The 11,972-nt window shown below is 52.2% G+C and overlaps 3 protein-coding genes and 1 non-coding gene across 5 annotated transcripts; 3 read left to right on the top strand and 1 right to left on the bottom strand.

The window, feature by feature from the left end:
• Positions 1-6,089: 6,089 nt before the first annotated feature.
• Positions 6,090-7,141, bottom strand: UMAG_05091 (the record flags this gene model as incomplete). 2 transcript variants are annotated; one of them, XM_011389864.1, is made up of 3 exons in its annotated part: positions 6,090-6,659; positions 6,738-6,818; positions 6,920-7,141. In XM_011389864.1, 3 exons carry the CDS (start codon positions 7,139-7,141, stop codon positions 6,090-6,092), a joined length of 873 nt encoding a protein of 290 aa, XP_011388166.1. The 2 variants fall into 2 exon arrangements, with proteins under 2 accessions (XP_011388166.1, XP_011388165.1); XM_011389863.1 differs by having other exon boundaries at positions 6,090-6,818.
• Positions 7,142-8,062: 921 nt separating this feature from the next.
• UMAG_05090 (putative F1F0-ATPase complex, subunit F1 gamma) lies at positions 8,063-9,425 on the top strand (the record flags this gene model as incomplete). Its single annotated transcript, XM_011389862.1, has 3 exons — positions 8,063-8,233; positions 8,567-8,651; positions 8,743-9,425. The coding sequence occupies 3 exons, from the start codon at positions 8,063-8,065 to the stop codon at positions 9,423-9,425; spliced, it is 939 nt and encodes a 312-aa protein (XP_011388164.1).
• Positions 9,426-9,833: 408 nt separating this feature from the next.
• Positions 9,834-9,943, top strand: UMAG_16033. Its single transcript has 2 exons — positions 9,834-9,872; positions 9,908-9,943. It is a non-coding gene; the product is annotated as a tRNA-Ile (tRNA).
• A 682-nt stretch (positions 9,944-10,625) lies between these two features.
• UMAG_05089 (uncharacterized protein) lies at positions 10,626-11,962 on the top strand (the record flags this gene model as incomplete). Its single annotated transcript, XM_011389861.1, has 7 exons — positions 10,626-10,722; positions 10,828-10,889; positions 10,976-11,042; positions 11,168-11,399; positions 11,503-11,529; positions 11,638-11,749; positions 11,858-11,962. 7 exons carry the CDS (start codon positions 10,626-10,628, stop codon positions 11,960-11,962), a joined length of 702 nt encoding a protein of 233 aa, XP_011388163.1.
• Positions 11,963-11,972: the final 10 nt, after the last annotated feature.

Genomic DNA, 11,972 nt, shown 5'->3' with positions numbered 1-11,972 from the left:
TCCTGGAACGTGGAGGACATCTTGAAGTGTAATCGACTTCCGCGATCCCTTCGAGTTACTCATCACCAGTCTGACGTTGCCCATGCCAGCAACCGGAACTCCTCTGTTGTCAGCGACGAATACCTCCTGGACAGGAGATGGTCCGTACGTCGAGAAGAGGGTCTTGTCGCCGGTCATGTGTCGGCTTGCGCCAGAGTCAATGATCCAGGTTTCATTTTGGGGAGCGACGTTGTCATCGGGTGTGGACACGTGGAGACACAGATTCATCTCGTCGGAGTCGACTTGATACCAGGTTTCCCGTCACTTTCTTGGTTTTCTTCTGCTTTTGCTTCTCGGTGCGATCCTTGTGTTTGGGACCTCCTTCCATGAAGCAGTCTTCGAGGTTATGGTTATCCCTCTTGCAGTTAGTGCAGAATTTGTCTTTGCCCTTTTTGACAGGCCTGCGACTGGGCTTGCATGGCCCGAGCTGGGTATTGGCGCCGGAAAGACTTTTGCTCGGCTTCTTCAGCCATAATCGTGCTGACGGCAATTTCGTAGTCTTCCAGGGCCTTCTTGTTGGCTGTTTCGTCGGAATCTCCTTCCTTCTGGAAGAAGAGACGAGTGTTGAAGTAGAAGATCTTTCGCCAGACATCGTGCTGGGGACCGAGGCCACGCAGAAAGGTTCTCAGTTTGCGAAGTCCGCTAACCGGAGCATCCACGTGGTCAAGTTTCCTGCAGATAGTCTCCAACTTGTAGGAGTAGACGTTGATCTTGTCATCTCCTTGGTAGAGGTTCGCCAACTGCGCTTCGAGTGAAGCAATCTGCTGAGCAACGTTCTGCGCGTAGTTCTCGCGAAGTTTCTCCCAGACTTTTCGAGCAGTAGTTGACGTATCGACCAGGGCTTGTTGGGCGGGTCCAAGGGAGTTGAGGAGTATGCTGCGTGCTTCCACGTCAGCTCGATAGTACTCGGCGATATCCTTAGTAGGGAATTTGTTGCCGAGCTTCACTTCCTTAAGGTCTCCCTCACCCAGATGTTCCTCGGGTTTGACGAGTCGTCCCTCGATGATGAACCATAAGTTCGCGTTTTTGCACGAAAGGACATTTTGCATCGAGGTCGCCCATTCGAAGTAGTCCTCCGAGGACATCAGCCGTTTGGGTAGTCCAACCCTCATAGAGGAGAAGGCAAGGTCTTGATCATTGATTGGGCTCATAACCTATTCAATATTCTCGGTGAATCCTTAGCGGGCGCTGGATGATCGAAGTCTCCCTTTCCTTAGAGAGGCGAGTTGGGACTGAGTAGGGTCGAGAATGGTTTGGGATGTATTTGGATAGTGTAAATTGGACAAGGGACTAACTACAAAGTGTGAGCGTTCCCTCTGTATTTATGTACATGAGTCGACTGGAGTATCCTACATGAGCTTCTCCCTATACGTCAGCTCCTCATACAACTGACTAGCTGTGGCCACAACTGGCCAGATGCATGAGTCTGTTCTCCCTCAGGTTCTTCCACTTGGTACGAGTCTGTAGCCAACGGCGTGTTCCCACAGTCGTCCAGCGACTTGTGTGAATCTACTCTGGGCTTCTCGCTACCAGCGCTATGTTGTGAAGCGGGGAAACTCTGGCGAGTTACTATACTTGCGCGCGTACCGCGGTCGTACTGCGGGTGCATTGAGCGCGTGTCGCGCGCGTATGGCGCGCGTACTGCGAGTGTATCGCACGCGTACCGCGGACGTACTGCGGGTGCATTGAGCGCGTGTCGCGCGCGTATGGCGCGCGTACTGCGAGTGTATCGCACGCGTACCGCGGACGTACCGCTGGTGTATTGAGTGCGTGTCGCGCGCGTATAGCGCGCGTACTGAGACACCTACTCGTTCCCGTCCGGTCACTCGTGTATACCGGTTAGGTTACTGCAAGGGTTGCATGATTGTGGGCGATCAGACTAAACGCCAATCGTAGATATTCTAACAGGCTGTCCTCGTGCAATCGTGAATCATGTTTTTCTCCGACATGTTCCCTGAAAAGGGGTGGATTATTGAGATTTTGGTGAATCTTTAGCGGGCGCTAGATGATCGAAGTCTCCCTTTCCTTAGAGAGGCGAGTTGGGACTGAGTAGTGGTCGAGAATGGTCTGGAATGTATTTGGATAGTGTGAATTGGACAAGGGACTAACTACAAAGTGTGAGCGCCTCTGTGTTTATGTACATGAGCTGACTGGAGTATCCTACATGAGTTTCTCCCTATACGTCGCCTCCTCATACAGCTGACTAGCCGTGGCCACAACTGGCCAGATACATGAGTCTGTTATCTGTCAGGTTCCACCACTTGGTGCGAGTCTGTAGCCAACGGCATATTCCCACAGTCGTCCAGCGACTTGTGTGAATCGTGAATCTACTCTGGGCTTCTCACTACCAGCGCTGTGACATGAATCGTGGAAACTCTTGACTCACGACTCTGGTGAGCTACGTTACTTGCGGGCATATTTACGATTGCGGACATACCGCGGGCTTGCCCGTTCCCGTCGGGTAAATCAGTGAATTTGATTGTTGAGGATAATTTGTGGTTCTCGTTCCCGTCGGGGAGATGAAATTGTTGAGGATAGACTCGTTCCCGTCTGGTCACTCATGTGTCCCGGTCGGGTGACAGGAGGGATCATGAATCGTGAATGATTTACGATTCGTGATTGTGGACGATCAGACTAAGCTCCAATCACGAATTGCAGATATTCTAACAAAATTACGAATCGTGAATCATGAGCGTGTATGCATAGATTTAATCACGAATGGATCGCAAATCGTCGCCTCAAGCAGCGAGACACAATCACGAATATCAGAAACTAATGCCCGCAATCATGAATGCTTTAGGGACACAGCGTAACGCATGTTATGCCCGTAGCATATACTCATGATTTGTTAGAAGACGGTTCTTCTATGTTAGAATATCTACGATTGGCGTTTAGTCTGATCGCCCACAATCATGCAGCCCTTGCAGTTACCCAAACGGTACACATGAGTGACCGGATGGGAACGAGTAAGCTCGCGGAATGTCCGCAACCCTCTCAGTCACCGGACGGGTACGAGTAGGTGTCTCAGAACGCCGGGGTTTTACCCGGTCCATAACATAGCGCTGGTAGCGAGAAGCCCAGGGTAAATTCACACAAGTTGCTGGACGACTGTGGGAATATGCCGTTGGCTACAGACTCACGACTCGCACCAAGTGATAGAACCTGAAAGAGAACAGACTCACGCATCTGGCCAGTTGTGGCCACAGCTAGTCAGTTGTATGAGCAGGCGACGTATAGGGAGAAGCTCATGTAGGATACTCCAGTCGACTCATGTACATAAACACAGAGGGAACGCTCACACTTTGTAGTTAGTCCCTTGTCCAATTCACACTATCCAAATACATTCCAAACCATTCTCGACCACTACTCAGTCCCAACTCGCCTCTCTAAGGAAAGGGAGACTTCGATCATCTAGCGCCCGCTAAAGATTCACCAAGAATTGGAATATTCTACACCAAGAAGAGGACGTTGGTGGCCACCAACGTTACAAACTCATGACTCGTGACTGGCAAAACAGTCGCGAGTCGAGGCCTTTTTATGCTGTGGGCTTGTTTGTCATAAATTCATGATTCATTATTCACGATTCGTGATAACGTAACTATATAAAATGAGGATATCATGTGTCGCTTTCAGGTCAAGAGTAGTTGACGAAGGGGAGGAGGTGGGGATTCACGATTGTGGTCAATGATCGGCGTCTGCGCTGACCCATGCGCTGCGAACCTCGCACGAAGGTAGTTGCCATCGACAGAAGGAACTCACGACTTGGGCTCGTTTAGACTCGATCTGAAGGTTGTGAGGCGCTGGTTTCTGTTCAGGTGACCAACCTTGCGAAGAACACCTTGAGCTCATTTCATGAAAGGGCGAGATTGTCGCAGAGAAGGAAGTGCAGGGGGTCTTCTCGGGCCTTGCAGGAGTCGTGACTCGCACCTCATGCCTGTCAGTCTTACCCGGGACTTTGTGTGCCTTGAGGTATCGTGTATGAGGTCGTGCCTCCAAGGTCGGTTCTGGAACGCAGTCACAATCGTTAATGCACCATCAACCGTTCCAAGGCTACTGACCTCGCTTAGGACTTCCAGCACTAGAGGAGCCAACTATGACTCCTCGTGTGTCGGAACACCGATACTGGCAAGATCGAAGAGATCTAGAACGTCTTCGCCAGTGAGGTTTTTGTGAGGCCGGCCGCCCCATCTAAAATATATCGTGAAAAAAGGAAAAAAGTCGTCTTCGGAACCACCCCCCATCAATCATGAATCATAATCAACTGGTGGTCCTTGCTCGGGTGACTCTTCAGGGGGAGCTACCTTGGGTGGTTGCTGGGGCGGCTTCCGATGAGCAACCACCCCCCATCAATCATAATCAACCGGTCCCAACATACAGCTCAATGCGCCACAGTTGTTGTCGATACAATCATGGATACAATAAATTAATCTAAGCCAACGAGCGAGCGAGCACGTGAGATGGACGAGTGAGTCACGAGTCGTGAGTTAAGGGCCAGCAGCCAAACGAGCGAGAGAGACCAACGAGGGAGATTCGTGATTGACAAGTGAAAGAGACCAATCATGAATCGTGAATGGTGACGACAGACAATCACGAATCATGAATCGACGGCTGACGCGAGTTCCGTTGCTAATCGTGAATTGGGCTTCAACAAATTGCTCTGTATCGACTCGTGACTTCATGCTTCGAAGCCCCACCGGCTGGACCAACCCGAGCCACTCATGACTCATGACTCATGACTCGGTGAGGCTTGCACGATGGAATACGAGGGTGGCTTAGGGGTAAAACCTGTGTCTCTCCACAGTGTGGCTATTCAGAAAGCAAGACCGGTAATCATAAATTCGAACGTGTCGAGGCGTGCCGCAGGAGGAACACCTGTAGCCGCTCTTAAGATATCGAAGGGCTGATGGCGACCAGCAAACACACTTGAGACTTGCTGTGCACACGCCTGTATTCAGGATTCTTGTTTGTGCCACAGGAAAGCTGCTACAGGAACGACGGCTGGTGCGCTCGACAAGAGCCATCTCTAAAGCTGGGCTGAGCACCTTATAGGCGTCCTTCTTTGCTCGACGGACGTTCCGTCGATGGCGAAGAGTCGCCTGTGGGACGATATTTGCAGCCGCGGTAAAGCTAATCATGAATGCAGTTATAGTGTGCACCGTCTAAGCAATAGCAGGTGCCAGCTGGCGAGACTCGTGCTTGTCTCACCCGGCAACCCTCGCTGCTATCGCCGGTCTGAGTAGCGCTTTGTTGTCGGATTGGAAGGCACATGAACAGTTTACCGGAACAGTGCTACATTGCAGCTGCTGGCGTCAATATTGTCGGTTCAGTCGACGATGAAAGGTCCAATGGAGTCGAGCCACACTCGTGACTAGTGATTCGAAGGGACATAAGCAAGCTGTCCGGACCCGATTTTGCACGCTGCTACCCTTATTCCGTGGGACTCCGAAGAAGACTGAGCTCGCCGCGGTTCCAGCGGGACTGCGTTGCGTTTTGGCAGATAAGGAGCATGGCAAGCTATCGACATTCGTGATTCCTAACCTGCCGGAAGCATGACGAGCTTGGCGGTGCGTTCTGTGCGGTAGAGAACGTGCCGCTGGCAGACTTCTCATTTCGCTGCTCGGACAGGGTCAACAAGCTCGTGAGACAATGGTACAAGTGCTTTGCAGAAATCGCATCCCAGCAATCACGAATCGTGAATCATGAATGATGGCACACAAGCATCGCTTGGCATAGTTGTCTAGACCGCGAACTCAGCAGCCGTGGATCACAGCTCGATGTGGTTGTGTGTTCTTGTAACAGGCTTGCTGGCTCAGCAACCTGTCAACGCTTTGACTCTTAAGACCAAGTGAAGCGAATAAGCACAAAAAGACGCAGTCACCATTGCACATGAGCGAAACTCGAGACCATGCGGGGAATGAATGAACAAATACAGATGTCGGAATGAACATGCAATGAGTGTAGGCTGTATGCGATAGTAGGCAGCAGCTGGCAACGATGGTTGGCTGTTATGGTGATGAGCCGGCGGGGCGATTCGTTGGGCGGTCCGGCATTTACGCACCTGCAGCAGCCCTAGTCTTTGAACGCTTGCCAGTTTGAGCCTGGAAACCGCTCTTGATAGCACTGACGGAACGCTGAGAACCACATTTTTCGCAGGTGACAAAGAAAATACGGTTCTCCTTTGTGAGTTTGGTCTCTGGACGCTTGCAAGTCTTGCAAATGACGTACTCGGTGATGTATCTTCGAAGAACGTTTTCGATCTGCTTGGGCTGGAAACGACCACGGATGACGAGACGTTGGGAGCCGTCGACGGAACCAATGGTACCCAACTCAGCGAAGAGGAACTGGATGACGTGCTCTGGCTGACGGTGCATACGCTTGCAAATGTCGACGACGTTGGCAAATACGGTCTTTTTGGAACCATCTCGGGCGACCTGAGGCGGGACCATGGTGAACTTCTTCTTGTCGCCGGAGAGGGCGGGGTTCTGTGCACGAAGCGTCTTGAAGACGCGGCCGAGGAGCTCCTGGTATGTGTAATCGCGGTCTGTGCCCTGCCATGCTTCAATCGAGTCATCTTTTGGCGCTGCGTCGATGTCGTCTACTTCGTCTTGAGCAAAAGGATTCTCGCCGAGTTCCTCGTCATCCACGTCGGCGTATGCATCGTTGGTGGGCTCTGCTCCATCGTCTGCTTGATCATCGGCCTCGCCGATTTCCTTTTCGAAGGCGTCTAGGTCGAGTGCGACCTTCTTCTTGGATTTCTTCTTCTTCTTCAACTCGCCAAACTGGAAGCGGGCAAGGCGAGGTATAATGATAGGGTGCACAAATATGAAGAAACATGTCAGCGATGGTTTCAAGATGAGCAGCGAGATGCAAGGTTACTCACGTTGAGCTCATCGTCCTCCGCGGCTGCTGCGTTGGACTGCTCGGCATCGGCGGTGTCCTCCTGGTTGTCTTCCTCGTCGAGGTCAAGGTCGAGGTCGAGGTCGAGCTTCTTCTTGTCTTTCTTCTTCTTCTTCATTCCTCCGAAGAGGTCTGCAGAATCGTTTTTCTGTTCTACTGGCGCAGCGGAGGAAGCGGCATTGTGGAGTGTATCGGCGTCAGACATGGTGGAAGAGGAAAGAGAAGTGTGATGGAAATCGAGCCAGTCGAAAGGATGTGTGAGAAGCGGTAGAGCGCGAGTGCTTGGTGTGGTGCGGTATGCCCAAGTGGGATGAAAAGATGCGCTGTGTGTCGTGATTTGAGGGTCGAGGATGATGGAGAGGGGCAAGAAGCGACGAGAGGCGTGATGACGAGGATGATGGCATTGAATGTCCGAGTCAGAACAGCAGACGCTTCCAAGCACCACCACACGACTCAGCTTTGCCTTTTGCTAACAGTGAAAGAAGAGGAAAAAAAAAAAAAAAGGCGAGAAGAAAAGCCGTACGCGCATCGCAATCGTGAATCACGAATCAATCACGAATGTGAAGCGTGAATTGGTCATGGCCAGTCCAACTTCATTCGCACGAGACATTCACGAATTCTTTGGAAGTTGATTATGTTTTCATTCGTGATTGCCTTTCCTGTACAGGCACGCGCCGGGTGCAATACCAAAGGACGTGCAGGCTGAATTCGTGATCGATTTTCGGGCGCGAGCGAGAATTCAAGTCGACTGATTGACTGAGTTCAAGCCGAAATTCATTCAAGCACGAACAACCAAGCAGAGGAAAAAGCCGGAACCGAATTCAGAACACGGTCGACGCAGGAGCCACAGTTGTGAGTAAACCAAAGAGCAGAGACAAGACTGCGAGGGTGTGTGCCAAAAAAAAGAGACAGAAAGTTCAAGTCCAACGTGAGAAGAACCGTCGCAGTGCCAAAGCGTCACTCTCTCCCGCCTTGCCCGCCTGGTGCCTCTCTGAGAAGTCACAATCTCGATTCGGTCGTTTTGGAGATTTGGCCTTCGTCGTCGTCGTCGTCGTCGTTCCACTATCAACATCCTCCCTTCATCCACCATCTTTTCCTACCCCCTTTCGCTTAATTGTCCTTCAAAATGGCGATGCTTCCTCGTGCTGCCCGCCCCGCCATGATGGCGCTCAACTCGGCTGCTCCTGTCGCCATTGCAGCTCGTGCCGGCTTCCACTCTTCCTCGGCTCAGCCTGCTCCTCTTCGTGAGACCGAACAGCGAATCAAGTCGGTCAAGAACATTGAGAAGATCACAAAGGTAGGTTATCCACATGCCGTTCGACCAACCACCACTTGAAATTCAAACACGCATCGGGACTGTTCGACGTCAAATTCAGCATCCAACCACCAACCAACCAACAACCAACACGCACAGTCACTCCGACCCACTCAGCGCGCACACACCACACACACACACACACACACACACACACACACACACACACACACACACACATACACACACACACATACACACATACACAGCCTCCGCCTCATCCATTGCTTCTGTACACATACCTCGAACACCTGTGTCTGACTCGACTCTTTGTTATGTGCTCGTTCGTCTGCTACCTTTTGTTACAAACCACAGTCCATGAAGATGATTGCCTCCACCAAGCTCAACAAGGCTCAGCGTGCCATGGCTGCTGCCAAGGCTTACGGTGCTGCCAACACTGGTAAGTTTTTCACCGATCTTCTTTAGCCGACCATTACATCACGTCACAATTTGGCGCTAAACGACGCATACGTTCTGCTGCATCAACACAGAAATCTTCACCAACTCCGAGGCCGTTGCTCCTGAAGGTGGACGTCAGCTGTTCATCGTTGTTTCCTCGGACAAGGGTCTTTGCGGCGGTATTCACTCGTCCGTCACCAAGCGCACCAAGGCTGAGTTCCTCAAGATTGGCGCTTCCGCTGGAGACGCCTCCTCTTCCGAGGGTCCCGCCGTTGTGGTTCTAGGTGAAAAGTCCAAGGCTCAGCTCGGTCGTGCTTTGCCCAAGAACCTTGCCCTCTCATTCAACCAGATCGGCAAGGACGTTCCCACGTTTGCCGATGCCTCGGCCATCGCCGACCAGATCATCAAGTCTGGCATCAAGTTTGACAAGGTCAACCTTATCTACAACAAGTACGTCTCGGCTCTCTCGTTCGAGTCGGACGTCATGGAGGTCTACTCGGAGGACGCTCTGCGAAATGCCCCCCAGTTCAAGCTGTACGAGCAGGAGGACGATGTCACCAAGGATCTTGCCGAGTTCTCCTTTGCTAACGCCATCTACGCTGCTTTGGTCGAGGGTCACGCCTCTGAGATCAACTCGAAGCGAAACGCCATGGACAACGCCTCCAAGAATGCCGGTGACATGATCTCGTCGCTCAACATGATCTACAACCGTGGTCGACAGGCCGCTATCACTAACGATTTGGTCGACATTATCACCGGTGCTTCGGCTCTTTAAATCGGCAATTTCCGCCTCATGTCGATAGATCAGTTGGCGCGTACATCGCCATGAAATACAACACCAGTGCTTGTTAGAATGTGGCCTGCAGGACGGAGGAGAGCGAGCAAGCCCCATCTCGTCGCTGCGCTGTGTTTGTTCTTTACCTGAAACGAGACTACACACTCTTGAGTAACTTGCGATGATAGCGCCAAGTAGCCGTTCCGTTGTTTATTATAAATCACGTTCAAGGCTATGCGGCGTCTCTGACAAGTATCTGGCTATGAAGAAACATGAATGGTCTTTCAGCGCCTAACCTCATACCGCAAATGTCCAATGTCTTGACTCCGACCTGGCGTCTGTCGTGAGTGCTTCCAAATTAAAGTATGGAGGTGTATATAAATACAAATTCTAAACATCTTTTCCACCGCTTCGTTAGCGTAGTTGGATTATCGCATCCGTCTAATACACGGTGCCTCAGTTCTGCTGAGTCTAATATTAACAACGGAAGGTCACTGGTTCGAGCCCAGTACGGAGCAATTCTTTTTTGGCAGGTCACCCTTTTGTGTCCTGCTTCTGGACCTTGCTGACGTTTTCTTCTCGCGGAAGTGGAAAGGATGGATGGGATGGATGTGTCAACGTATGCGAGCCGGTGCGGCATGTGTGATTCGAGATCGAGAATTCGTTTTGCCATTGATGACTGATGTTTGCTCCACCTATGGTTCGGCTGCTGCTCGCTTCTGGAGTTCCATTTCACAAGGTTCAGCTGCATAGGCTGTCACGCGACATGCGGTTCAGCTGCGTGAACACTCAGCTTCTGGCGTCGGTGGCTCAGTGTGATGATGTGAGCAGAAGCGTCGCCGCCATTCCTTCCTGCGTGGCCGTTTGTCGGCGATGATTATGCCCAAGTTGCGAGACTTGCTGCTTCGCGGATGCGGGGTTTCGTGCTTGTGCCTAACGAGCCGATATAATCACGTCGCCTGCTGCTTGCTGGCTCTCGAGTTTGGAAGTACTGATCTTCGCTATGTGAGGTGGAGCATACAGCTAGCTTCTTGTCTCGACACTCGTGACTTGCTGTTCGTTCTTCTGCATTCGTGATTGCATTGCGTTCGACGACGTTTTGCACTTTGCTCGCCCAACGCTTGCCTCCGCACTCACACCAACGCTGTTGTTCCATCTCGAGTCAACCTGGCTTCGCCACAGCAAGCGTCTTTGTCCACCATGCCGAGTCAGAACAGCAACGATTACCGCAGCAGCGCTGATCGAAACAGCGGCGCGCAGAGCAGCCAAGGACACCAGCTGAGCAAGCCTCCCAACAGTGAGCAACGCTTCCCACGCGAATTCTCTGAGCGCGCGCTCTGGACTCAGGATCCATACTCGTGACTGACGCCGCGTGCTCTGAATGGTTGGCTTTGCACAACAGCTGGTTGGAAGGGCGACATCCCGGCTAGCAAGGGTGGTCGCGAGGAAGGGTACCTGCAAAAGGTGTGAGAGAGCGAGCGCTATGTTGTGAGATGGTGCGATCTGACGGTTGACCGCTTTTGACCGCTTTGCTTTGTGTCTTCTGCCAGCCGCCATACGTTTGGAAGTCGGAAGAGTTCCAAGTCAAGTACCGCGCCCAATGTTGGTGCGGAAAGCGTAGGTGCATCATCCATCCGAGCCGCCGGGAGACAGTTGACAGAGCAAGTAAATCCATCTGACACATGCACTTATGCGGACTATCACGTTCGCACCATGTTTCTGGCGTGGTTTGCTGCGAACAGTCGAGTTCGAATACCACGGCGATCCCATCGACGCCAAGCACTGCCACTGCACTCAGTGCCAACGCCTGGACGGGGCGCCGTTCCAGTGGGCGGCGCTGTTCCACAAGACGTCGGTGCGACTTGCACAGCATTGCGATCTGCTTCAGCTCGACTTTTTCAGCACCCAGCAACGCCACAGCGAACACAGCGTGCCGTGCAAGATCAGCTGTCGAAACTGTCGCAGTCCGATGGCGTGCGTACTTTGCAACTGCATCGCTCGTTTTGTGCAAGCCAATTGCGAACACATGCTGACAAGTCGTTGCGTCTTGTTGCTTTCTGTGCTGATACCGTGGTAGTGACGAAGGCCGAAACATGGTCATGGCGTAAGTTGCACCTTTGCCTGCTTAACGCTTGCTCCTGGCCCAATTCGATCCGATTCGATCTCTGACACCCGCCTTTCTGGATCCTCGATTGCTGCTCCCACACTGCAGCTACCCTTCGTCATTTGTATTCGAGGACAACCGCGTGCCCGCCGCATTTGCGCCCACAGCACACATCTTCTACGCCGAACGAGTCATGGACCTGGACGACGACATTCCCAAGGTAAGCCAAGAGCTGAAAGGCGCACGCCGCCTGGACGATGGAGTTTGATTGTAGGTACAGTGCAAGCACAGAGACTAAATTCGCATTTGACATGGAACCGGATCGTAGTGGGCCGGTCACAAGAATGCCTCGGAGCAGCTGGCGCACGCACCTACCGACGAGGCGGACCGCACTATGGGCAAGGGTAAACGCCACAAGGCGGAGTGCGGCTGATTTGGCGTCG

The sequence above is a fragment of the Mycosarcoma maydis genome, chromosome 4 (assembly GCF_000328475.2).
Source record: "Mycosarcoma maydis chromosome 4, whole genome shotgun sequence".
Lineage (NCBI taxonomy): Eukaryota > Fungi > Basidiomycota > Ustilaginomycetes > Ustilaginales > Mycosarcoma > Mycosarcoma maydis.
This window is presented reverse-complemented; position numbering and strand designations above follow the sequence as displayed.